The sequence below is a fragment of the Echinops telfairi genome, unplaced genomic scaffold, assembly GCF_000313985.2.
Source record: "Echinops telfairi isolate 266 unplaced genomic scaffold, ASM31398v2 ScPeMD7_31;HRSCAF=116, whole genome shotgun sequence".
Taxonomy (NCBI): Eukaryota; Metazoa; Chordata; class Mammalia; order Afrosoricida; family Tenrecidae; genus Echinops; species Echinops telfairi.
In genome coordinates, this window is record NW_022103928.1 from 44074091 (window position 1) to 44101145 (window position 27055).

Sequence of the window (27055 nt, forward strand, 5' to 3'; positions counted from 1 at the left end):
ACTGTCACCCCTGGTCCTGAGAGGTTCATCTGTCCTAGATTCCCTGCGTTTTCAATTCCCATCTGTACCGCTGTGCATCATCTGGTCTAACCAGGTCTGCAAGGCAGATTTGGGTTCTTAAAACTGCTTCTAAGGCATTTGTTGCAGCACAAAATCACTCTGCACATTTTCGATGTATATGTGATTATCAATGTGTATGTATCTGCCAGTATACTGGATGTTCTGAACCTGAGACATCCTGTGGCAGAAACTTAGTCCTGAGGAGTTTTCTTTTCCTTAGTTTTATATATTACATGTTAATTGTATGGAGCTTGATTATTTCCTAGGAAAGCTCTAAGCAACTTTTAGTTTTATGCTATATGTCTGTTGCTAGGCTGCAGCCTTCCCTTTGATTGGTAAATCCTTTGTAGGGATTGGTCAATAGAAGTGAAGAGTAGCTTACAAGCAACTGTAGTGTTTGTGGCCAACTTAAAAGGGATTAGTCAAATGGTGGCCATTACTAAGAGTGGCCATGGCTTGAAACTGACAAGAAGTTGTATACACCAAAGGGCTTAAATTCATGGAAAACTCAGATTAAAGAATAATGGATTTTCCCATAAAAAGCCCCCTTGTAAATATGTAGGCAATCTCAAGCTTTTTCAGACAGGAAAAAAGAAATATAAAGATAGTAAGAATGAAGAAGCAGAATGAGAAAAGTTGAAAGAAAAGAGAGCAACCGGAGAAAGAAAGGAGGCACAGAACTTCCTCAAAAGAGCTATCACATAGGTCAAGTGCTGTAGCACTGAAGACCACGACAGCTCTGCGAGGACCCTGTGACACAGTTGGTGGGGACAAACCGCAGGGCACAGAGAAGCGTGTCCTGAGGAGGCTGAGAAGAGGCTTGCTTAGTAGAACAAACTGGCCACATAAAGAACTCCTTTCACCCTTCCTACAGGACTGTTAGTCAGCCTAGACTCGGTGGCAGTGCCTGTGCTCTTTGGTACTCCACCGCTGAGCTGATCCACTAGAAGTTGGTAATTCTAGGATATAGTAATACATTTATATTATTGATCCTTATTCTCTTAATTTTTATTCTATTAGAAGACAATCATGACTACGATGACTTCAATCTGTCATATTCATGGTAGTAATGACATTGTTATCAAATATTGCATCAAATTAATTATGTTTTAAGTAAATTTTTACAAGAAAATGTTACTAGAAGGAAACAGAAGTGTTTATATGTAAATTTTGTGACAAACCCTGAGAATTTTTTTAAACTGTAGATTGATATTTTATTTGAAACCTGTTTTTTTTTTATCGTTTTATTAGGGGGTCATTCAACTCTTATCACAATCCATACATACATCAATTGCGTAAAGCACATTTGTACATTCATTGCCTTCATCATTCTCAAAACATTTGCTCTCCACTTAAGCCCCTGGCATCAGGTCCTCATTTTTCCCCTTCCTCCCTGCTCCCCCGCCCTCATGAACCCTTGATAATTTATAAATTATTATTTTGTCATATCTTGTCCAGTCCGACATCTCCCTTTACCCACTTTTCTGTTGTCCGTCTCCCAGGGAAGAGGTCACATGTAGATCCTTGTAATCTGTTCCTCATTTCCAACCCATCCTCACTGTACGCTCCCAGTATCGCCACTCACACCACTGGTCCTGAAGGTTCTTGGTGACAAAATGGATATATTAAGAAGAAATTTGAAAATCATACCAATGTAAAGGTCTCAGAAGAGATAAGAACTAGAAGAAACGTGGATTTGGCAGCCAACAACCTCCAAGATGGGTGTTTAAAGCCCTCAGCATAGATTTGGATTGAGACTATTTAAAGAAATGTAGGAAAGTAGGAAACACCATTTGCTTTTAGAGATGATATGGAGCTCACCATATAATTTGCATAGGAGACTAAGAAAGACCAGCAGAAAACCTAGCAGGTTGCTTCTGCAGAATCTAACATAACTAAATGTCAAATGTTGCAAGTTTGACAAAAAATGTAGAGAAATAACTTGACAATATAGAGGTTGGCAAAGACTTGGACGTAGAAAAAAAGACATGGGTATAGAGGCAAGAAGTTTGGGTAGTGAGGGCATGAGATGATTCACTTGCCAAGGTTGCTCTTAGTGAAATCAATTTACCTTTAGATACATCTTGGGAAAGTTAGCTTAGAGATTTGATGGGTCAGAGGAAAGCATAAAAATAATCCTGAAAAGTGGATTGTGATAAGAGTTGTACAAACCCCCAATAAAATGATTTAATTATATATAAAAAATAATAATTCTGAAAGGTAAATATTTCCTATAGAGAATTGGTGGAATTGTTAAATTTAAAATGTTTGAGATTTGAACCAGTTTGGTGTCAATTCTGTGCTTTTTTCCAAAATAACTGTTAGCCATTAATTAGTTCCCCTCCATCAAACATTATTCAAGATGTTTCCAGTGTATTTTTTTAATTCTTGGCAGTGTTTTTATGTGGTGATAGGATACTACTTATTTGATATTGTTCTAGAGACCTGGCAAGTACTTTTGTCTTAAATTTTAGGTCTTGTATAATAAAATTTTCTATTTTAATAAAACTATGCATTGCTGGATTACTCAATTCAAGCTAGGGTCTTCATTGTTTGACATTTGTATTTTCCTTTGGTAGTGAACATTTTTCTTTATGCCATTTAACATTTTCTATAATCTGGAAGTTCCATTTTATGATGGCCATGTTCATGTCATGTCCAAGGGCCATGTCTATAGGAAGAGATACTGAAGGCAATCTGACCTCTGAGGACATCCAAAATTTAATCCTCCAGGTGGAGCCCAACTGGAAAGTTGTGCCATTTAACATTTTCATCAGATTAGTTCAGATTATTGTCAAATGAAGTTTTTTGCAAAGAAAATGCCATAATTTCGACTGTTTTAATAAGATACTATTCCCAGAATGTTTTATCAGCTACTTGAGGCATTTAAATTAGAAAATTTAAGGCTATCTGCTTTATCATTTCTTTACTTTTAAAATTAGTCCCTTAGTAATTAAGAATTCATTTCTTTAAATAAAAATCAAAACCCACAACGAATGGTCACTGAAACAAGTGTAGGTAAACACTAGAGTTGAAATAGTTATGCATCTTCAGGTTAAAAGGAATTTTCCATAATTTAAAATGTGTGTCTAAATTGTCCGTGTTTCTGGTTACCATTCTTTTGCCACCTGGTTTTGTTGTCTATAATGGTATTTTACCTACCATCCTTTAATATTAGTCATTCTTTTCAATAGAGCTAAAGATAGAAAATATATAGTCCACAGGTAGTTTCTTATGGTATAAATTATTAGAATTGGTTGGCTTTTACTTGCTTTTTGGTGCTATCATTATATTTCAGCCAGTAGTGATGGTATATGGACCTTAATTTTTAATATACTGATATTACAACCAGAATATGATATTTCATGTAAATGGTGGCTAGAAACACTTAAGTATACAGTCACTATAAATAAAAGGTTATTTTACCTACCTTGAATCAGTTTGTCAAAATTTTCCATGTCTGCATTTGTTTTGCTGTACTAAAATTCCTTAGTTGCTTGCTGGCTTTTACCTTTTATGTTGCGGAGTTTTATACATCTATTTTCTCACCTGCCATATCCTAGGGGGCTTGGAGTACCCATAATACAGTGAGCCCACCTTCCTGGTCCACAGACATTTCAGAAGGTCGTGATATTTTTAAACCCAGACAGCTTCCTGGCAGTGCCATTTGGAGCATCAAAGTGGTAAATAAAATTAATCTACATTCATGTATCATTTCTTTTTTATTGTATCGCCCTAGTAGAACTTAACTAAACATTTCTATTACTGTAAATAGTTTAGTTTCACAGCTTTTTTAAATTGGAATATTTAATGTATAGAAGCAACACATTGTAATTTTATGTGATTGGTTTTAAATGTAAATTTCAGTGCTTTTATGATTACTTCTTAGGTGTTCCCATTTTTATTTCTATGACGGAGCGAAGTTTTATCAGATAAGCCTAAGGTTCAGTTCATGCTATAATAAAACTTGGTTGCTTATAAAAGAACAGGAGACCAGCGATGTTAGTCTATTAAATACTAATGTCTGTGTTAATAACCTCAATAGTTGAAAGGGCTTCTTTTCATTCCTACTTGTCAAATTGTACTTTGTGTGGATGGGCCTGCTAGACCTGTAAATTAAGTTTTATGGTACATTTTTAAGGAAAAACAAAACTATTTGAAAAAATGTTGGCTAGAGAATGCAATTGTCCTCCATTTTTTATATCTAAGATTGTTGAAATAAAGCTCTTTAGTGAAAGAGATTCTAAAATAGTTGTAGAATTCACCTACCTTTTTTCTATTGACATTGGAAGAGCTATTTTTCTTGTTACTATCTAAGGTGTTTAAACAAAATTTATTTTAATAGTGCATAAAAGAACTTGTGTGACAATTTTGACAAAAAATACCAATTGTTATTTATTCTTGTCCATGCCATTGGATGTTGGGGGAAAATAAAAAGTAATTGCTATAGTTTTGATTTAATTGCTGGCTTCATTCTTTTTTAGTTCTTGTATACTTACTAAAAGTAAAGAAGCTGAGGGATCCGTAATAGGAAAATAATTTGGAGAGGATGAGGAGAAACAATTTGAAAGCTGAAAGTTACCTGCACTTAATAAAACGGTGGCTGGGGTGGAGATATCCTGCTCCCCTTCTGCCGTGTATCAATCTTACGTTTACAATGTTACTGTCCCATAAATTGGTGACTTAATATTATTCTGCTAAATATGTAATCACTTCAGCATTTTATTCTGAGATAAATTCACCTCATTTGAAGCTATGACATATTAGTTATTGGAGATAATATATTACTTACCTCAAGGTCAGCAGTTCTAACCAACCAGGAGAAAGATAAGGCTGCCTACTCCTAACTGGAGTTTTGATGGCGTAGTGGTTATGCTTTGGACTGCGAATCCTCAGAGTCGGCAGTTCAAAACCACCACACACTAAAAAAGGAGACAGCCTGGGCTTTCAACTCCTATGTACAGTTACAGTCTTAGAAGCTCACAGGGGCAGTTCTTCCCTGTTCTCTGTTCTGTAGGGTCACTGAGTTGGCATCCATTCGATGAAAGTGAGTCATTTACTTCTGTAAAGATTTAAAGTCTCAGAAACTCAAAGGGGGCAATTCAACTCTGCCCTGTAGAATCGCCATGAGTTGGAATCTACTCAGTGGAAAGTGAGTTTTTTAGGAAAGTATTCAGTCTGAATATAAGCAACAACAAAAAATGTTAATATTTATTTCCTAAAATATTAGGGACTTTAACGTGTTTTCCTATAGAATCAAAAAAATTTCTCATTTCCATGTGAAGTAAACTATTTAAATTATGTAAACCAAGACTTTTACATTTTCATCAGATTTATATAATCTTTTAATACTGTTTTCTCTGAACTGGCAGAATGAGGTACATGTACTTTTGCTCATATAGACAGCTACTGAATAGTAAAACAGTCTGTTTAACTTTAGTGAGGGAGAGACACAGGTTTACACTAGCGAAAAGTAACTTTCTGCAATTTACAGTACACGATAGTGGTTACGAAAATAGACACTGGGACCATACTTGTCTTGCTCTGACTTTGAACAAATTCAGAATCTTTTATACTTGTATTTGCCTGTAAATTGGGGATCATAAAATGCGCCCTACATTATAAGATTGTTAGGAGTAAAAAGCATTTAGAGCTGTACAGATTGGGTAGTCAATAAATACTAGCTAATAACTAATTCCTGAGAAAGTGTGGTTAATAAATGAAAGAATAATGCCAGGGCTGATGATAGAGGGCATTCACAATTAGAGCCTAAGTATGAGTCTTAAGGTTATAGGCATTTTGTAAACTAAGAAATTTATTTTCTTTGACTCATGCTTGACCATAATTATATGCTATATGTCTATTCTTAAGATGCAGAACACATTTAAAGATAATAGGTCTGGCATCATGCTGTCACAAATAGAGAAGCAAATAATTTGAATATTAGTTTTCCCTAAATTATTAGCATGAATTCTGAGGATTTTGTTTTTGTGTACTGATTGTTAAAAGTGTTTTGTATCACTGACATGAGAATTAGAAAAATATTTTTCAGCTTTCAAAGTATGTTTATTCTTATATGTTATATAGGGACGTGGGTCAGGATTTCCAGGAAAACGGAGACCTCGTGGCGCAGGCCTGTCAGGAAGAGGTGGCCGAGGCCGGTCCAAAGTAAAAAGTGGCATTGGAGCTGTTGTACTACCTGGGGTGAGGCTTCTTTTATTTCTGTTTGCTGTAATCTGGAAAACAATCATGAGAACCTCATCTTAAGGAAAATGTCCAGGCCTTCACAGTCCCATGAGTAGACTAATATTTTTGTTGTTGTTCTATTTGCTTCAAAAACAATTCTCTGGTGACGTTTTCTATTTTTCCACGTTTTCACTTACTCTCTCTTTCCATGCCTTTCTGTTTGCTCTTATTTATCTTGTGTGTGCCCCCCAAATCTGATAATGTAACCTGTTTCTTTTATTTAAAACAAATAATGCCTGCTAATGGATATATTTTTTAAAAATAAGTTGGGTTTAAAGATTTTTATTGCAGTTGCTTTTATTTTTGTTATATGGTTTATAGAGTAAATGAGAAATGTTGAAGATTAGTATGTACTCTGACAACACTGAAGGTTTTATTCTACCTTTGACATATTTAATAGAAAAGTGATAAATACTGCTCTTTGTCATATTACAAGCCTTGGTTTTTTTTCACAAGCCTTTATTTAAATGTCAAAATACTAATTTTCATTCTAGGTTCATGAGACAAGTAGAATTTTCTCAATTTTACTATTAAACCAGGAGGAAGGAAACTTGGATTATGATTCTTTTTCATTTTTTTGCTTAAGCAAATCAGGAGTGATACAAAATTAACTACAGACATTTGAAGTAATAGGGTTTGAGAAATCCTGCATATGGATTTGAGAACCACACTAGTCAATATGGTGATCATGTTTCTTTATCCCATGTTTTTTCATGTCCATTTGTAACCCCTCGGCCCTCCATCTCAGTCACACCTTTCATCCCCAGGCAATAACCTATCTGATTTTTATCACTATAAAGTTTGTATTTTCTACAGAAAGCATTTTTGGGATCTGCTTTTTAAAATAAGCATAATAATTATTTTCTGACTTGCCCTTCCCATTGTCGAATGGTGTCCCATTGTTGGATATGCCAATGTTGGGTTATGCATTCACATATTGAAGTACGTCATGTGGCTTCTAGACGTCGGCTCTTTTATGTCATCATTTTCTTAAAGTTATCTTTCAGGTAATATTAAGTTTCAGAGTGTTTTCGGACATCACTTTGGTTTTTACTTTTAGCATTTTATTTTGAATTAGGTAAAAATTTACTGAGTAGGTCATTCATTAGTTTCATATTTAACAATTCATACATGTTCTGTTTCAATTCATCCATTGCAATTTCCTCAATTTAGCATTGTATATACTACTTTCTTCTTTTGTTTCCTATTTTCATTCCCCCACCTTTCCTAACCCTCTAAACTTTGTCTTTTAGTAAATGCTGCCCCTGTGATCTGTAATGTCTTAAGTATTCTAGTAACGATTGAGTTCTATCCAGCCCTAAAGAGACTAAAAATCATAGTGTTGGAGATCATATCAGTTTTCTGTTCAGCCAAAAAGGTTGAACTCTTTTAGGATTTTGAGTTTTGTGTGACACACACACACACACACACACACCCCTTTTTTTTAATGTGATCCCTTTCAGAGCAATTGGTAGCTGGAGAACATCTAGTTCTTCTGATCTCAGGGTTGTGGAGCTATTTGTGTGATCGGTTAGGCTGTTAGACTAATTATTTCCTTGTAAAGTACTAAGCCTTTCAAACCTAACATGTGTTTACTGTGAAATTTCTAAAAAAAATAGTTTTGCCATATATACTCGTGTATAAGCTGTTTCCAGCACATTTTTATGCCGTTTTTGTGGTAAAATTAGGTGCCTCTGCTGATATTCGGGTCAGCTTATATTCAAGTATATACGGTATCTGCAAACACTATAAAAACTGATTTTTATAGTCCTTTGAATACAATCTGGGTAAAGAAGTCTTACTAAAGGCAGATTTTTTTTTTTCTTTTTTAACATTTTATTAGGGGCTCATACAACTGTTATCCCAATCCATACAAACCCAAGAATAAAGGCAGATTTTTATATGTTGAAGACACAATTAAGTAACACTGAATTAAAGTTCTTGCCATTAATATGAATTGCTAAATTAGAATTGTTAATATCGATCTTGTCAACAATCCTATTTTGAGTATAAAATTTCAGAAACTTTCTAAATTTAAATATAAAACGAGTGAAATTTTTAACAATACTTCTGTATTTCCAGGTGTCTGCTACAGATATTTCATCAAATAAAGATGAAGAAGAAAACTCAATGCACAATACAGTTGTTTTGTTTTCTAGTAGTGACAAGTTCACTTTGCATCAGGTTTGAACTTATTTACTCTTTTCTACCTTTGAATTCTTCTGGCCCCTATCTACTTTCTTTAATCTATTCAGAAACATCTAATATTTAGAACATAATGAATGTAATTTAAAAATAAGATTTGTATATTCATAGTTTAGTTTCCATTTTAAATAATATTTCTATGCATTTTTTATTTCAGGACATGTGTGTAGTGTGTGGTAGTTTTGGCCAAGGCACAGAGGGAAGATTACTTGCCTGTTCTCAGTGTGGTCAGTGTTACCATCCGTACTGTGTCAGTATTAAGGTAAATATCATGAAATAGTTCATAAAATTAATTGAATATTTGAGTATAATAACATGCTGCTTCCATTTAGAATTAATCAAATAACATTGTGATTATTATACACATGTGACTTGGTAAGTACTTTAAATAATTGGATCTTATGTGCTTGTTAATATATTAATTCATAATTTTCTGATCATAATTGTACTAATTATCTTGCCATTGTCTTGAAAAAGTGAATCTTAAAAATGCATGCATTTAATTAAAAATTAAAATGTGTACTATTTATTAACAGCATGAAGTTTAATTGATTAGGTTTGCCTGTTGGTTATAAAAGTTGAGAAAAATAAGAGTACTTAATAAAAATTCATTAGCCCATCTGGTTCCCTTTCAGCTTTCTTACCTTCACTCATAATGCAAAAATATTCTCACTCAACATATGTTCTCCAGGTCCACCCAATCCCATTAAGGTGCTTCATTGTATCATTATTCTTTGGCTGTGCATAGTATACCTTTATGCATATGCACCAAAATTTCCTTATTCATTCTTTTACTGGTGGTCATTTAGGTTGTTTCCATCTTGTAATTGTAAACATTTATGTGATAAACATGGGTGTGCATGTTTGTTCATGGTATAGCTTCTGCTTTAAGATACATACCTATTAAAGGGATTGCTTTGTGATACAGAATTTCAATTCCCTTTTGATTGAGATAGTGTCATACTGCTTTTCACAGTGGTTGTACAATCTTACAGTCACATTAGCATTGTATTGATGCTTCATATCACCACACCTTCTCCAGCTTTTTTTTATTTTAATTTTCTGTCAAGGCAGGTGGTAGTATCTTGTTGATTTGATTTGCATTTCTTGCACAAAGATTATCGTGAGCACTTCTTCATATTGTTGATTGCCTAAATGTCTTTGGTGAACTGTTCATGTTCTCTGACCATCTTTTTTGCCTCTGACCAATTTTTAGTTGTACTATTTTCATCTTTTTATTGTTCAGATAGTACACTTTTGTACAAATTTCAGAGATTAGCCCCTTCTTCAGTATGCTTTTGCCAAAAAAATGTTCCCAGTCTATAGGTTTTTGTAACTCTTAAAATGCACATACATATTTTATTTTAATAGATCCCAGTCATCTATTTTATCTTCTGCTTTGTGTTTTTTGTTTGTTTTTTATTACTTTTGGTAGTGTGTTTATACACTGTATAAGGCCCTTACATTTCTCTCTGTTTTCTCATTGATGAGTTTTATAGCTCTAGGATTGACATTTAGATATTTAATCCATAATGAGTTCATTTTCATATATGGCATGAGGTGTATGGATCCTGCTCATTCTTCTGTAGAAAGAAATCCAATTTGCCGACAACATTTGTTGTAGAGATTATCTCCCATTTAATGTTCTTTGACCCTTTGTTGAAGACAAACAGTCTATTAGTGAATGGATTTGTTTCTGGGTTCTCAATTCTGTACCATCAGTTTACATATCTATCATTATACTAGTACCAAGCTGTTTTGACTACTATGACTGTGTAATGGGTTTCAGTGTGTGAAAGTGAGAGGTTTACTGCTTTGTTCTTTTTAAGTAATTATTGCTTGTCCTAGGTCTCTTTCATCTCCATGTAAAGTTAGTAGTTTCCACATTTCTGTAAAGATTGAGTTGGGATCTGGATCAGAATTGCATTATATTTGTAGATTACTTTGGGTTGTATTGACATTTTCATAGTGGTTAGTGCTTTTACCCATGACCATGGAACATTCTTCCATTACGTAGGACTTTTTTGCTTTCTTGTAGTAGTATTTTATACTTTTCTCTACAAGTCTTTTATTTTTCTAGTTATGTTTATTCCTAAATGTTTCATCTTTTAGGAAACTTGTAAATCATCGTTTTCTTGATTTCCTTTTCAGACCTCTTTTCATTAGTATATAGGAAGTTGATTAATTTTGTGTGTTATTTTTGTACCCTGTTATGCTACTGTCTTTCGATTCCATTTTCTTTTCAAGTTTTTAACATTTTGGCCCAATAGCTCATTTAAGGAGTTTGGTTACATCTAAGAAATATTTATAACTTTTTCCCTTTGTATGCTCTCCTACATTCATAAATATATTTGCATTGTAGGTCAATAAATACATCTGCAGAAATGTCCTCTGTTAAGTTTATTTATATTCTTAGGTATGGTCTAATTTTTCTATCCACACCTGTGTGTCTATTCATGCATCTACTTCTAGATTACCAATAATGGTGATTATTGCAGGATTGTAGGATTGTATCTATATAAGCATTTACCTTTGTTGCCTTAAACTCATGTGTCCTCCCAGTGTCTTCTTCTGCCTCCCATTGTTTTTGTCAGCCTTCCTGGTAAGCATCATTATAGCCTTTCCTTTTTCCACCAACCTCTAGTAAGCATCAAAGAATATTTTTGTTTTGTTTTAGTGAGGTGGCCTTTTCTTGACTTTTTACAGCAATAGTCTCATACAATATTAGTTTTTTGTGATTAAATAATTTCAGTCTGTATAAGATCCTGAAGGCTCATCCATCTTATGAGATGTTTCGCAGATCCATCTTATTCTGTAATCCAGAGTAGTAAGTATTCCATGGTGCTTATGAACCATAGTTTGGTTATCCATGGACATTTCGGGTTATTTCCATCTTTTTGTTGTTGTGATGTGTGGCTTTAAATTTTGTAGGATATATACTAAGTAGAGGAATTGCTGCTATTTCTCTTTATAACTTTTTAAGGAAGCACCAAACGATTTTCACCAGAGGTTGCACTATTGGACAGCCTCCCTAGCACTCTATGAGGGTTCTAGTCTTTCCTTCTCTCACCAGCATTTGTCATTTTCTGAACTTTGCGATTAATGCTGAGTTGAAATAATATTTAATAATTCTTTTGATTTGCATGTCTTATGGCTAATGTGTACAGCCATTATGTTTTTCATATAGTCTTTGGCCACACTGATCACTCTTACCTTTTTTTTTTTTTTTAACATTTTATTAGGGGCTCATACAACTGTTATCACAATCCATACGCACATCAATTGTGTAAAGCGCATTTGTACATCATTCTCAAAACTTTTTCTCTCCACTTAACCTTTTTTTTCTATATGAATGATGATTCATTTTCTTTAGCTGATTTTAAGATTTTTCTCTTTAACATTAATTTAAAGCTGTTTGATTACAATTTGTCCTGATGAGAATTTCTTGGTATTTATCATGATATGTGGGGTCTCTTGTATCAATGTGGGTTGATAAAATTTGGGGGCAGTATTTCTTCGCCTTTTTCTGTGTCTTGTTTACCCTTCCTTTGGAATCTCATGTGTCTATGAGCACATGTGTGCTTGTGTGTTTTATTTAATTGTGTAATACTTTACACATGCTCTGCTGATGTTTATAATTGATATTTCCCTCCCCTCATCATGCCCTCAATTTTCCCTACTCTCTAATTTAGTTTGGATAGTGTCCATTGTAATCCCTACGTGCTTTTCTTTTTTTTCCCTTTTTTCTGGTAATCGTTTTATTAGGGGCTCATACAACTATTATTACAATCCATACATACATCAATTGTGTAAAGCATATTTGTACATTCATTGCCCTCATCATTCTCAAAACATATCCTCTCCACTTAAGCCCCTGGCATCAGTTCCTCATTTTTCCCCTGCCTCCCTGCTCCCCCCTCCCTCATGAACCCTTGATAATTTATAAATTATTATTTTGTCATATCTTGCCCTGTCCGAAGTCTCCCTTTACCCACTATTCTGTTTTCCATCCCCCAGGGAAGAGGTCACATATAGATCCTTGTAATCGGTTCCCCCTTTCCAACCCACCCTTACTCTACCCTCCCAGTATCGCCACTCACACCACTGGTCCTGAAGGGATCATCCGCTCTGGATTTCCTGTGTTTCCGGTTTCTACCTGTACAAGTGTACATCCTCTGGTCTAGCCAGACTTGCAAGGTAGAATTCGGATCATGATAGGAGGTGGGAGGGGGTGGCGGAGAAGCATTTAGGAACTAGAGGAAAGTTGTATTTTTCATCATTGCTGCATCGCACCCTGACTGACTCATCTCCTCCCCCATACCCTTCTGTAAGGGGTTGTCCAGTGGTCTACAAATGGGCTTTGGGTCTCCACCCCGCACTACCCCCCTCATTCACTATGATAAGATTTTTTCCTCTGATGATGCCTGATACCTGATCCCTTCGACACCTTGGCGATCGCACAGACTGGTGTGCTTCTTCCATGTGGGCTTTGTTGCTTCTGAGCTAAATGGCCGCTTGTTTACCTTCAAGCCTTTAAGACCCCAGATGCTATATCTTTTGATAGCCGGGCACCATCAGCTTTCTTCGCCCCTACGCGCTTTTCTTATGTATCTTCAAGCCCATCCAGTGAACTTTTCATTCAGATAGTGTATTTCTTGTTCATCTTTATTTTATTTTATTATTTTATAGTTTATATATATTCTTGGTTTAAATATTTCTCTGATGATCTTATCTTCTTTGCCACTTTTCATTCCATTAACTGGTTCTCTGCATTAAGATATGTTTTCTTGCTTTGTACATCTATTTTCCAGTGGATGGCAGACATTATAATAGTGTGTGTACATATATATATATGAGAATTTTTTGTGGCAGGTAGTTAAAATTATTTGTGCATAGGTCTGATCCTTTTCCATTTCTTTTTTAACTATCTGGGACAGTACTAATGAACCTTTATGAGAAAAAGCTCTTGCTCAATTCTGGGGATGTTGAGAACAAAAGTTTTTGTTTGTGAGGATTTTACCTATCAAATTTATCACTGTAGAAATTTCAACACAAAATATTTTGAAGTACATGTAGTATGACTCCAAAATAATGCATTTAATTATTGACCATTTGGCCTTTGGGAAACACCACTCATCTTAGTATTTGTATAAAAATAGTTTGTACCGAACCACTGGGATTTCATGACCATAGTTTGGTAACTGCTATTCAGGACTAGTTTAATCTTCTATCTAAATAGACTTTCTTTACTCTCTACCAAATAATCTTCTCTCCTTTCCTCTTTAGTACTTTTTTTTTTAACTATGTGAGCTCTAATGGTTGTTAATCTTAAAATTTCCCAGTAGCAGTTGTCTCCCCTTCTGGTTTGGGTTCATAGATGCACAGCTTAATGCTCAACCAAAGAGTCAAGGATATTTTTGGAGGCTTTTCCCTGCATTACTGCTTACTTTATAGTACTCTGTCCTTCAGGTTACGTCCTGAACCGCAGCATATCTGTTAAACTCAGTGAGACTGTATACTCTGCTGTGATTCTCCCTGTTTTGGCAATTATGTGGAATATAGTTCTCACAGAGATTATAGTCCTGTGCCACCTATTATCCAAGATCTGAAAACAGTGGTTTTCTATATTTTGGTAAGTTTTTAGAGTAGTTTTTCTTTTAGTTACAGTTACTCCATTATGAACTACAAAACATACATTTCACTTTGACATGGTACAATAGATGGAACTCTGGATAGTGCTTTACTTGAGAGAGTTCTTAAAAATGAAGGCTATATCAATGGTACAAGAGAAAATCTACCACTTGTCAGTGTGTCCATTTGTGGTAGCTTTGTGTTACTGTAATGCTAAAACCTATGTCACTGATATTTCAAAACCCATCATGGTCACTCAAGTGAATAGGTTTCCGCAGAGCTTCCCGACTAAGAACACACTACCTAGAAGGAGTAAGCTCTCTGCTTCAGAGGAATTAACCCAGGAAAACTCTTTGGACAGCATTGAAACATTTGTCGATTACTGAAAACCTTTTCTGAACAAGCAGAATAGTGCCAGAAAATGAACCCCTCAAGTAGTTCCTCAGAGTAGAGTCAAACCATAGTGATGGTTTGTATAAGTTCATTATACACCTCCTGCATTCTTCTCAACTTTCTCACAATCTAGTTGTACTGCTGCACTTAGCTAAATCAATACACGGTATTGATTGTGTATTACTCAGTAAGCATTAATTGTATATCTAAATTTTGTATTATGACTTTCCTTTGTTTGTTATTGGATGTTTAATAACAAAAAGATAGTACTCTTTAATGATCCTCTTTTGCTTTTTGTTTGTTTTTAACACATCAGTTAGAAGTCCTTTTTTTTGGTTAGCAAACTTCCTTTTTCCTATATGCCTCATATTTCTGTTTTAGCTTGTGCCAGTAGCTTCTAAATCTGTTCCTCTACTCTCATCCGTAAACTTCCCTTGACTGATGCCTTTCTTGGATGCATTGCTTTCTGGATCCCATGTCTTCATTTTTCGTTAGAAGTTTGTGGGATCTGAATTTTCCATCTTTGTCTGAAAAGGTATTCTACATTCATACTTTATTGCTTCTTTAGCTAATAATTGTTCTTCGAAGGGTATTTTTTTCTATAGAATTTGAAAGCTGGTAATCTATTTTCTTCTAATACCCATAGGAAATTTTATACTATTCTGAAACTTTTTTATATTTAACTTGGTTTTGCTCTCAAAGAAATTTTAGTTTCTCTTATTCTTCATGGTTTGAATTAATGAAACTTCAGTTTCACACCTATCGTGATTGCTTCATTATTTCATTTAATGTGAACACTTTGGTCCTTTTTATATATAAATGGCTTTTTTGATCCTTAAGCAAGTTTTACATTATTAATGTCATATCCCTTTGAGGAACTTACTGAGCAATATTAAGATTCTCAAAAAAAAAAAAAAAAGATTCTCAACTTTTCTACTACATTAGACTCTTGACACTGAGAAAAGTAAACGGTAGTAAAGGTGAATTTCAGAGGTCTTTATACACACACACACACACACATAAACAAACAAACATATATAAATCACTTTATTTAGGGATCTTGCATCTATACATTCATTGTATCAAGCACATTTGTATATATGTTGCCATCATCCTGTTCAAAACATTTTCTTTTCATTTGAGCCCTTGGTATCCGCTTCTCTTTTTTTTTCCCCTCCCTCCCCCCAGAGGTCTTAACTTTATATCCCAAACTCTTCCAAAAACATAAAAATGTTCTTGATTACTCAGTTTTATCTTATCTAAAATAATGTTTTCCATTGCTCCCATGAACTTTACTATTCAAATCTTTATAACATGTACACTTGTCTTGGGAATGTGGAATTCATGGAAATGTAGATGAGGACATGTTGAAGTGGAATTAAAGGATAGTGAAGAATTTCCATGAATTTTTTGAAGCCTCCTCATACTTAAAATCCTATGTAAATAATAATGCGGCATTTTACTTACTTGGTAATCTGGACAAAATCTCTAGCACAGGGTTTGGGGGAAAAAAGTAGACTCTTAGAAGTATATGGGTCACCATCAGGCCCAGCATAGGTGAGCAATATATAACTGATAGTGAGGGCTTTTAGGCTTTTTTTTCCCCCTTTAGGTACGTGTACATCATATTCATTTATTTAGTAAAAATTATTTAGTAAAATGAGGTGTACGCTAATGTGTATCACATGGATTGGTTGTTTCTTTTACAGATCACTAAAGTTGTTCTTAGCAAAGGTTGGAGGTGTCTGGAATGCACTGTATGTGAAGCCTGTGGGAAGGCTACTGACCCAGGAAGACTCCTTCTTTGTGATGATTGTGACATAAGTTACCACACTTACTGCCTAGATCCTCCATTGCAGACAGTTCCCAAAGGAGGCTGGAAGTGCAAATGGTACTCCAGGGTTTACATTTCTGTTCTTTAACGTTCAAGACTTTCCCACTTTACTATAGTTTTTAACACTAGATTTAGGGGATTAGTCATTTTGACGCATTTTAATTTCCTCAACGAAAATTACAGATATTGTTTACATTTACCTCCTACCATTTATGCTGTTAGCGATTTCAATGAGACAAAATATATATTCAATTATTTTTCATCTAAGTCTTCAAATCTAGATATTCTCTGTATAGTAAATCTATCTATATGGATACTCATCAATTTGATGAGAACATAAAGTGAGTATCAATCCCTGTAAATTATTTTCATTCACGAAATCATTACTGCAGTAATAAACATAAACCACAGTCAAAAAGATTAGAAAGTAAGCATCAAATATAAATATAAGCAATTTAATCTTTAAGATACATCAAACCCAATATCTTAGGTGTTGTATGACATTAAATATTATATATGTTAAACATATAGTTTCACAGTTTAATGGATAAGTTATTAACATGTAATTACGTTATTTTTAAATAAAATAAGTTGTTTTTAAAGAAAATCTGTGGTTAAAAAAAAAAAAAAAAAAAGAAAATCTGTGGTTTTGTTTACGTGTCATTTTGACACATGTCCAAAGAGATAGGTTTATAAGAAATGTTGGTAGACCTAGTGTTGAATATTAGCTACAAGGGTTTAATTGAGTAATGCAGCTGTCCCTTCAATAACCCCCCCAATTTGTGCTTGTACATAGCTTCTTAAATTATTGGAACTAAATAAATAAAATTGAGACTTTGCGGGGCCTTTGGATTTCAGGTGTGTTTGGTGCAGACACTGTGGAGCAACATCTCCAGGTCTACGATGTGAATGGCAAAACAATTATACACAGTGTGCCCCGTGTGCAAGCTTATCTTCATGCCCAGTCTGCTATAGAAACTACAGAGAAGAAGATCTTATTCTACAATGTAGACAATGTGACAGGTATTGTCTATTCATTTGTTTTCATCTTATGCCAGCTTTTATCTTTTTAAAGTAACAAAAGGAAATTGGAAACAACTAGATTGCAAATTTAAGAAATACATTTTCCTAAATTAGATGAAAAATTATTACTTTACACTTACCTTTGTCTATGGAAGGTTTCAGGATCTTTTATTAGATCTTAAAATATATGACATTCTATTTTTTCTTTTTTTTTTCCTGAAAGCTCCAATTTTCACTGGATGCAAGCTCTTACCCTTCCTAACTACTACATGTACAACTTAAAAATCAATATTTTCTTTGGATTTAATTTTATTTTACCGTATGTTACTCCAGTTAAGCACTGTACGTACATCCATATTATTAGCAGTATTACTCATCAGTATTCAGGATTCTCAGGACTTTGCCTACCAATTGTTTAATCCCAGGCAAGACAACTGGTTAAACTGTATTTCTCAACATAAAGACTACGTGTAAACTATGTCATATTCAGTCTTCTGAGCTCCTTTCTAATTGCCCTATTTCTTATCTTTGCTTTTTCTTCCCACCTAATACTTGTTTTTCTTTTAGTTTTTTCATCCAGTTCTTTAAATATTTTATGTGGGTCATTGGGGGGAAAGAAAGGAGGGTGTTCAGGAGAAAGAGGGTAAGATTAATTAGATCAAGTGAGACTGAAGAGATTTAAGTTTGAAAACATAACAACTGTTACAGTTTTGAAAATCAAACAGTTCTCAATATATTCAGTTTTTAGATGTAGAATTTGGTCTTTTTTAGGTGGATGCATGCAGTTTGTCAAAACTTAAATACTGAAGAGGAAGTAGAAAATGTAGCAGACATTGGCTTTGATTGTAGCATGTGCAGACCTTATATGCCTACATCAAATGGTAAGAGGTTAAGTAATAGCCCCCACACACCTCCACAGCTAATTAGTACCTTATTCTCTGGTTTTTGTTTTTAATCATTTATTGGGGGTTCTCATAGACATTATAACAATCCATGAGTCAATTATATCAAGCAAACTTGGGCACATGTTGCCATCATTATTTTCAAAACTTTATCTTTCTACTGGAGCTCTTTTCTCAGAATCTCTTTTTTCCTGCCCCCCCATGCTCTTACTCTCTGTTGTAATGAGTTGTCATCATTTAGTTATTTTTCCTTTCTATGAAATTATCTTGACAAGTATTTTATGATTTTATAAAAATTAGGTTATATAAATTCTTAAAACTCCAGCATTATGTATTAAGTAAGCCATTTATTTAAATCAAATGAAGGAGCATCCATTTCAGATATCAAATATAGTTTGCTCTCAAACACACAATCTTGTAGTTAGCAGTATTTTATATTACATTTTTATTTTTTATTTTATAATCTCGTGTGTAATCCAGTACCGAGTTTTTTAATCACTGCCACTTTTTTCTACCTGAATTGCTTTTTCATCTCCTCTTCTTGATGTAAAGATATCTTTTAACCATACTTAATATTCATTCAGTTATTTTAATGAAATGAGATACAGAAATAAAAATTTTACTCAAATGTTTAACTATAACCTGTTTTTTTTTTTAATCAATTTCAGTGCCTTCCTCAGAATGCTGTGAATCATCACTTGTAGCACAAATTGTCACAAAAGTAAAAGAACTAGGTAAAATCTGAAATGTTGTACTAAACTGTTCTTTGCAAAAGTATTATATTAATGGATAGTTTTTTTATATTCCCGACTTGCCACAAGTTATATGTTATATAACTGACCTGCCACAGGTCGATGAAACCTAACCTCTTTGTATGGGCCTTTAATACAAATAAGATGTTAGTCTTAGATTTAGTGAGACAGTATTCCTATAATTTTAGGAAATTTAAAATAAAAATAATAACTTTAGAATGAACATTAATTCCATATGTGCACTGATATATGAGTAAATCAAAAAGTATTGCTACTTAGGTTCATACATGCATGGATTTAGTCCAGACAAAATGTGTTTAAACATCTGCCATCAGTGGTGGCTGCAGAGAAGTTCTCTTGGTAATATATTTGCTAGTGCCACTAACTTGCCTTTAAAAGAAAGTCCAATCAGAATACTGATAGCTGCTTCATTACTTCTAAATTCTTGTATCAATAGCATGAAAATATAAATTCTAGGACACAGGTGTTAAAAATTTATCACTCATCATTGCTTAAAATTTTTTTCTTGTGAATTGGTGAGGGTTTACATATCAAATCATTTTCATATTGAGGAACTTAAAACTTAAATCTCCTAATGGCTTGGATTGTGTCCTCCCCTCACCACCCATTTTTCCCCCCATCTTTCTCTTGGAGTATATTATCTGTGCTTTCACTCAAGTTAATTTTTTTCCCAGTTTTTCTTCAGAGCCACTCATATGTCCTGAAGGCACCACAGATAGCTCAAGCGCTGCAGTTTGTTGACCCTGCTCTAGCCTGTTGCTCCCCCTTCCCTACCTTTCCTTCTAGCCTGTTGCCATCGAAGTCCTTTTCTTACTTTGTTTCACAGTAATTGTCTCATAAAATATTTGCCCTTTTGTGTTTAACTAACTTCAAAATATATAGTCTTCTAGTTCGATCCTTGTCATGAGGTGTTTCACAATTTCATCACTATTTTTAGAAATTTGTAGTATGCCATTGCATTTGTATATGTACCAAAGCTTTTAGGTGAAGAATTTTTTTTTAACATGCAGCATTTCTGCTATTATATGAGAAAATATGACCATTTAGATTTAGCCTCATATTTATTTATTTATTTATTTATGGTGCATTTTTCTTGTGAAGTAGGTTGGGGGTGTTTATATTTCAGACTGTCAAGTCTACATTCTACACTTCAATCCACTGTTTGGTTTTTTTGGGCACTGTCCAGTTAATGATTCATCAATAGTTAACTGGTTGAATAATTCACTCTTTAGTGCCAAATTAAGGATAACCGTTTCATGAAAAGTTAGATTCCATATGTTGAAATTTATAATTAATTTACCATCAAAGATTTAAGTTTTCATTTGTATTTTTGGGATTCTGTCATTTATAGATCCACCCAAAACCTACACCCAAGATGGTGTTTGTTTGACTGAATCAGGAATGACTCAATTGCAGAGCCTCACAGTTACAGTTCCCAGAAGAAAGCGTTCAAAACCAAAGTTGAAATTGAAGATTATAAATCAGAATAGTGTGGCTGTTCTTCAAACTCCTCCAGACATCCAGTCAGAGCATTCAAGGGATGGTGAAATGGATGATAGTAGAGGTAATAATATACTGTCTGTGAACTATGTTTGCAAGAAATAAAACTTCTACAGTAGCTTTCAAATATATGTGATTTATCTTTGGGTTAATACACTGACTTAGATAAACCTTGGTGTAATAATTGTCCTTCCTAAGTGAATGGTTCTAGGACCTGGTATTCTTCCTTGTATGTGTCCTCTTAGGAAAAACCTACTTTATAATAATCTTCAGGATCACCATATCTTTAAGTATCACAGGCGAGGAAATGGTAGGGCTTTGTTGTAGTGCCAGAAATTGGCATAAGCCTTTGCAAATACTTTGATTTTTGAATGCAATGCTTATCAAATGTTGAAGGTCTTAAATTCTAATATTAAGCTACAATAAACAAGCCTCAATGTTTCTTTTACTGTGAATGAAAAAGGGTTTTATAATTGATAAAGGGATAAAGTTCAAGGGATTATGAATCACATATACTTAGGATACTTACATAGTAAGTAAGAAATTATTGTTTGCATGAGGCAGAAACAAATTTTATTTAAATAATACTCACTTGAATTTGGAAAGAAATTTATTAAGTAGAATTCCAGAAATGGTAAAACTGTTCATCTTCAAATGTAAATGGATCTTCTCAAATGTTCATCATAATCTATCCATAACCATTTTTTAATCAAAGTAAATATGAATATTTCTTTCCAAAAAATGTCTTTCAATCTGAATTCTTGATGATAAAATAATATTAGTAAAAACTACATCTAATATGAGTTACATGATTGCTTATCACCAGAGAAGATCCCTGTAGGCTTACTTATTTTTAGTGTGGTTATTTCTCTTCAGGTGAGTCAGAAATAATTTTTTTTCTTTAATAAAAGAGCCCTGGGCTCAATAGAAAGTAAATGTTTAGAAAATAATGATGGCAACATATGTACAAATGTGCTTGATAGAATTGATATATGGATTGTTATAAGAGCTGTAAGAGCCCCAGTAAAATGTTTTAATGATGGGGACCCAATGCCCATCTCTAGACAACTGGACATACCTTTCAGAGGGGTAGTGGGGAGATGAGTCACTTAGGGTTCAGTATAGCAATAATGAAACCCACAACCTTCCTCTAGTTCTTAAACGCTTCCTCCCCCCAACTACCAGGACCCCAATTTTGCCTTGCAGACCTGGTTAGACCAGATGATGCACAGCGGTACAGATGGGAATTGGAAACGCAGGGAATCTAGGACAGATGAACCCCTCAGGACCAGGGGTGACAGTGGCGATACCAGGAGGGAAGGAGGGAGTAGAAAGGGGGAATTGATCACAGGGAGCTACATATAACCTCTTCTCTGGGGGATGGGCAGCAGAGGGGTGGGTGAAGGGAGACGCCGGACAGGGTAATATAAGATATAATAATAATTTATAAATTATCAAGGGTGCATGGGGGAAGGGGGAGGAGGAAGGGAGGGAGAGGGGAAAAATGGAAAATGAGCTGATTCTGGGAATCCAAGAGGAAAGCGAATTTTGGGAATAATGAGGGCAACAAATGTATAGATGTGCTTTACACAATTGATCTATGTATTGTGATGAATTGTATGAGCCCCCCAATAAGTTGATTTTCAAAAAAAATTAAAATAAATAAATAATTTTTAAGAAGAGTCCTGGTGTCAAAGTGGTTAAGCTTTTGGCTGCTATTCCACCCAGTTGCTCCATGGGAGAAAAGAATTTTAGTTACTAGTGATACTAGGAAATGTCTGAGGGAAAAAAGTTACACAGTCACATATATTGGAGATATTCTTCATTTCAGAAAATTTTGAAAGGTTACTTGGTATAGTACACATTTTTTCCCTAATTATGAGATCATAGAAGTTTTAAAAATGCACAACAACAAAACCTTAGGAAGTTTTCCTATAGCTAATATCCTGTGCAGCAACATTGTGAGATGTCACATGCTCTTTATTTTATATTCTGTTAATGGCACTTTGCAGGATATGAGCAAAAGAGATGAGAGTCTTTGCTTGCTTGATCTCCATTTATGTGGTAAAATAGTCCACGTTGAACTGCTTTAGTGAATCTTTCCTAACTTAGACTGCCTCTTGTGAATATGATGTTGGATTGGATGTTTTTGGAGATCTGTATATTTAGAATCTGTTTCTTGGCATTTAAATAGCTCTGTTTGGGCTGCTGTTAGGTTGGCAGTTCAAACCCACCAGGTGCTCAGTAGGAGAAAGAAGAGCCTTTCTGCTCCCCTAAAGATGTATAATCTGTCAAGCCCAAGGGTAACATTCTACTGTCCTGTATGGGCACTGTGTGTCAGAATTGACTTGATGGCAATGATTGAGTTTTGAGTCCAGGAAAAAATTAAAAGACGCTAAGTGATCCTCGATTAAAGTTAAAATTTCTAACAAAACTTTCATCTTTGAGAATGTGTATTTTTTGCTACTTTGTACCAAACCTAAAATTTGCCAGATTTTATATTGTCACTAACATGCTTTAACTATATGTCAGTACTTTGTAAAACATTATAGAACAGTGACCAGGGTTCAGGTTACTTTAGATGTTTATCAGCCACTTACTTAACTTCCATGATACTGAATCTTCTCACTTGTAAAATAAATTTAATAGAACCAACCTCTTAGAGTCATGCAATTTTCTGTACCTTTCTCCCACAAAGATGTAGTAATGATATGATATAAAAAGCCTGGTCTGAAACAAAAAAAAAAGCATGGTCTGTAATAACTCCACTATGTCATTTCTTTTTTTCTCCAATATGTCATTTCTGTATCAAAGAACTGAAACAAGATTCTGAACTATTGTTTTCATATGTAATATAAATTTTTTTAGTGTTCATTAAAGAAAGGACTATGCCTGTGCTTTATTTCGTTGAACACATAAGATGAGGGAGTGTCTGTCAGAATTATTATCTGTTCTGAATATTCTTGTTAGGTGTGTCAAGTCATTTCCAACCCAGAGCAACCCTGTGCACAACAGAACCAAACACTACCCAGTTCTGTGCCATCTTCACAATTGTTCTTAGTTTGAGCCAGTCGATGGAGCCACTCTGTCAGTCCATCTTGTTGCTGGTCTTCCTCTTTTTCACTGTCCCACTTACCTTACCAAGCATGATGTCCCTTTTCAGGGACTGGTCTCTCTTTACAACATGCCCACAGTATATGAGATGAAATCTCACCATCCTTACTTCTAAGGAACATTCTAGCTATACTTCTTCTAAGAGATTTATTTTTATTTTGGCAGTCCATGGTACTACAACTTAAATACATTTAATCTTATTGGTCTTCCTTATTCAGTATGCAACTTTCATATGGATATGACGTGATTGAAAATACCATGGCTGGAATCAAGCACACCTTAGTCCTCAAAGTTACATCCTTGCATTTCAACACTTTCAAGAGGTCTTGTGCAGTAGATTGACCCAAATGCAATGTGCTGTTTGATCTCTTAACTGCTGCTTCCATGAGTATTTATTGTGGACCCACGCAATAAGAAATCCTTCACAACTTCCATCTTTTCTCCTTTTACCTACTGATCCAGTTGTGGGATTTTTGTTTTCGTTACATCAAGTTTTAATCCACAGTGAAGGCTACCGTCCTTGATCATCTTCAGCAAGTGCTTCAAGTCCTTCTAACTTTCTGCAAGCAGAGTTGTGTCATCTGCATATTGCTGATTCCTGATTCTTAGGTTTCCTGTTTTAAGAATACTATATTAAGCAGCGTGATTTTAAAAACTATTTAGAAATTTAAAAATCTCTCTGTTCCCTGTCAGCTGGAATACAGGATTAGAATAACTCAGCCGCAGCTTTGCTTTTTATTTTTTACTGTGTATTTAGTGTGTTTTTTAGTTTTATCTATGCTTTTTTTTTTTTTTACCCCCAGAAGGAGAACTTATGGATTGTGATGGAAAATCAGAATCTAGTCCGGAACGGGAAGCTGCAGATGATGAAACTAAGGGAGTAGAAGGAACAGAGGGTGTCAAAAAAAGAAAAAGGAAGCCATACAGACCAGGTATAATGCCTGAGTTAGACATTTCAATATATAGTTTAATTAGAAAACTGTAACATTGAGGACTTAAGTGAAGATTAATCAAAATTAAATTTAGCATCTTAAACTTTCTGAATGAAATCCATGTGTCTAAATTAATGAACTAAACTCTAATATGCTTTTAGCTGATAACGGTATATGAAAGTTTTACAAAAAAATCCTTATTAATACCATTTCTTATATGTTAACTATTTTATTAAATTGACTTTACTTAGCGTTAGACTGTTGAAATGATTTTTGTGTTTCCCTTTGTCGACTTAATAATTCATTTTCTTTCAGTATTTACTTTCTAATATCCGAATTTGTAAAAAGTTTGAGTGTTCATATAGAAGTGACAGTAAGTATACAATATGAAGATGAACAAAACAGGAGTTTGTAATGCATCTGTATTTTATAATCCAGTCAACACTAAGGCTTATTAAACACTTCACACTGTATTAGGGATACAAAGAAAAACTCCCTGCTGGTCATATTTTGTTTGCCTTAGTAGAAAGAAAAAATTTGAAATAGTCACAATATGGGATTTATAGGACTTTTTAAAGTAGTTTTTTAGTATCTGATAATTTGCTTTGAAAATACAGAATCTGTTGCTTTATATAATTTGCAAAAGGAAAAGTGGTGAAAATAGCTTAATGAAAAAGGATGAATTGTCCCCTAAAGATTGATGAAAAGAGGCACTTAGGAAATCACAGTATGTCTTTGTTTTGACTAAGCCAAGTATTCCAAAGAGTCAGTTTACCTATCAGTATGGTATTAGATTGAATCAATATAATCTTTATTTCTCCAGCTGCTTTTATTAGTAAGAGTAATCTAATTTCTTCTTGATTGTTAAAAAATGTTTTACTAACTTTAATTGTATTTTGGAAGAGCTTAATATGGATTACCTTCTCTAAAGGTGGCCATATCTCTCATAAGACTGTAAGATTAATTTCATTGAAACCATTTCATGTAAACAATTTCATGTCTTCTCTAATTATGATCTCATAAGTGCTCTTCTTTAAGACACTGTCAAAATTATAAATTCCTTCTAGGAACTTAAATTTTGCCCTTTTTCTTCAATGTGAAACTCATCCCTCTAACTGAGGGATCCATTGGATCACAAAATAATTTGTTACACAACTGAATCATAATTGAAAAAATCTTCTAGGTTACCAGGCACTGGTGTAAGCACTTAACATATACTGATTCATTTAATCTTCATAGCATCAAGATAATACCAACCTATAGTAACCCTGCATAGGGGTTCTGAGGCTGTAAATCTTAACCAAAGTAGATAGTCCCAACTTTTTCTCTCAGTGAGTTGAACCTCTAACCTTGCAGTTAGCAGTCCCAAAATTATCCAGCAACACTGGCAAGAATTTTTATCTGATTTAAATACTATGGATCTTGATACACAATATCCTTAAATCATGATAAACATATCAAAGAATGTTTGGATTATCTTGATTAGTTTGTAAGTATCTTTTACCTTTTCTTTCTTAGCTAATTTACAAATAATGTGAATGATGCATGTGATCCAGTGATGTTTGTTAAATAGATAAATAAGCATGATTTACTATTCATTTGTTCTGACATGGCCTGGAAGAGAAAACGTTTGTAGTCATTCTGTATGCTAATACATTTTAATTCCTGTTAGTGCTAACAATGGCTTTGACTTTTTTATTTGCTTATTTCTACACTCTTATATTTTGTATAGAAATGTGAGATTATTTATATAAATTACTCCAGATTGAGTTGTGGAAAATGCCTTACTATATTGTAAAAATAAAGGGATATATTAGTAATCTACAAGTTTACTCAATTTCTTTTTTGGATAGGTATTGGTGGATTTATGGTACGACAAAGAAGTCGAACTGGGCAAGGAAAAAACAAAAGATCTGTGATCAGAAAAGATTCCTCGGGCTCTGTTTCTGAGCAGTTACCTAGCCGAGAGGATGGTATGATACTGATTTTGATTGCTTTGTCATGATATCTAATTGGCAAAAGCTGTCCTTAAAAATGCTACAATCACAACCTTACTACTACTTGATGAAAGCAGCAAGTTACATTTCTGTAACATAGAACATAGGTTTGGTAAGGAAATGGTTTACATCTAATAGATTACATTCCTTTGAGAGTTCTTTTAATTTTCCTTTTTTTAATTAAATGTAAACATTTTAGGGACAGAATAGTTAAGATACTTTCTAGTTATCTCACAAAATGCCTTTTCCTATTTTAGCTATTTTGCACAGCATTGAAAGTTTCAGATTGTGTAGTTAAAATGGAGAGACACCTCTGTTACTCCCAACAGTTACCCAGAGCTTCATAGAAAACGAAATCTTAGCCCAAGCCATAGCTTTTTGCCTATGAAAACAGTACTTTTTCTTTTCAATTTGAGAATTGATTCTAATCAAGACTTTGAAATCT

The 27055-nt window shown here is 34.1% G+C and overlaps 1 protein-coding gene across 1 annotated transcript in view; it reads left to right on the plus strand.

Moving 5' to 3' along the window:
- The window catches only part of KMT2C (lysine methyltransferase 2C), a 270207-nt gene that overhangs the window by 135723 nt on the left and 107429 nt on the right, over positions 1 to 27055 (plus strand). The window contains exons 14-24 of the mRNA XM_045289870.1: positions 3624 to 3743; positions 6148 to 6264; positions 8389 to 8490; positions 8669 to 8773; positions 16245 to 16426; positions 17228 to 17392; positions 18164 to 18273; positions 18963 to 19028; positions 20419 to 20631; positions 24485 to 24613; positions 26467 to 26586. Of these exons, the coding sequence (XP_045145805.1) occupies positions 3624 to 3743; positions 6148 to 6264; positions 8389 to 8490; positions 8669 to 8773; positions 16245 to 16426; positions 17228 to 17392; positions 18164 to 18273; positions 18963 to 19028; positions 20419 to 20631; positions 24485 to 24613; positions 26467 to 26586 (1429 nt within the window). The remainder of the gene's footprint in view (positions 1 to 3623; positions 3744 to 6147; positions 6265 to 8388; positions 8491 to 8668; positions 8774 to 16244; positions 16427 to 17227; positions 17393 to 18163; positions 18274 to 18962; positions 19029 to 20418; positions 20632 to 24484; positions 24614 to 26466; positions 26587 to 27055) is intronic.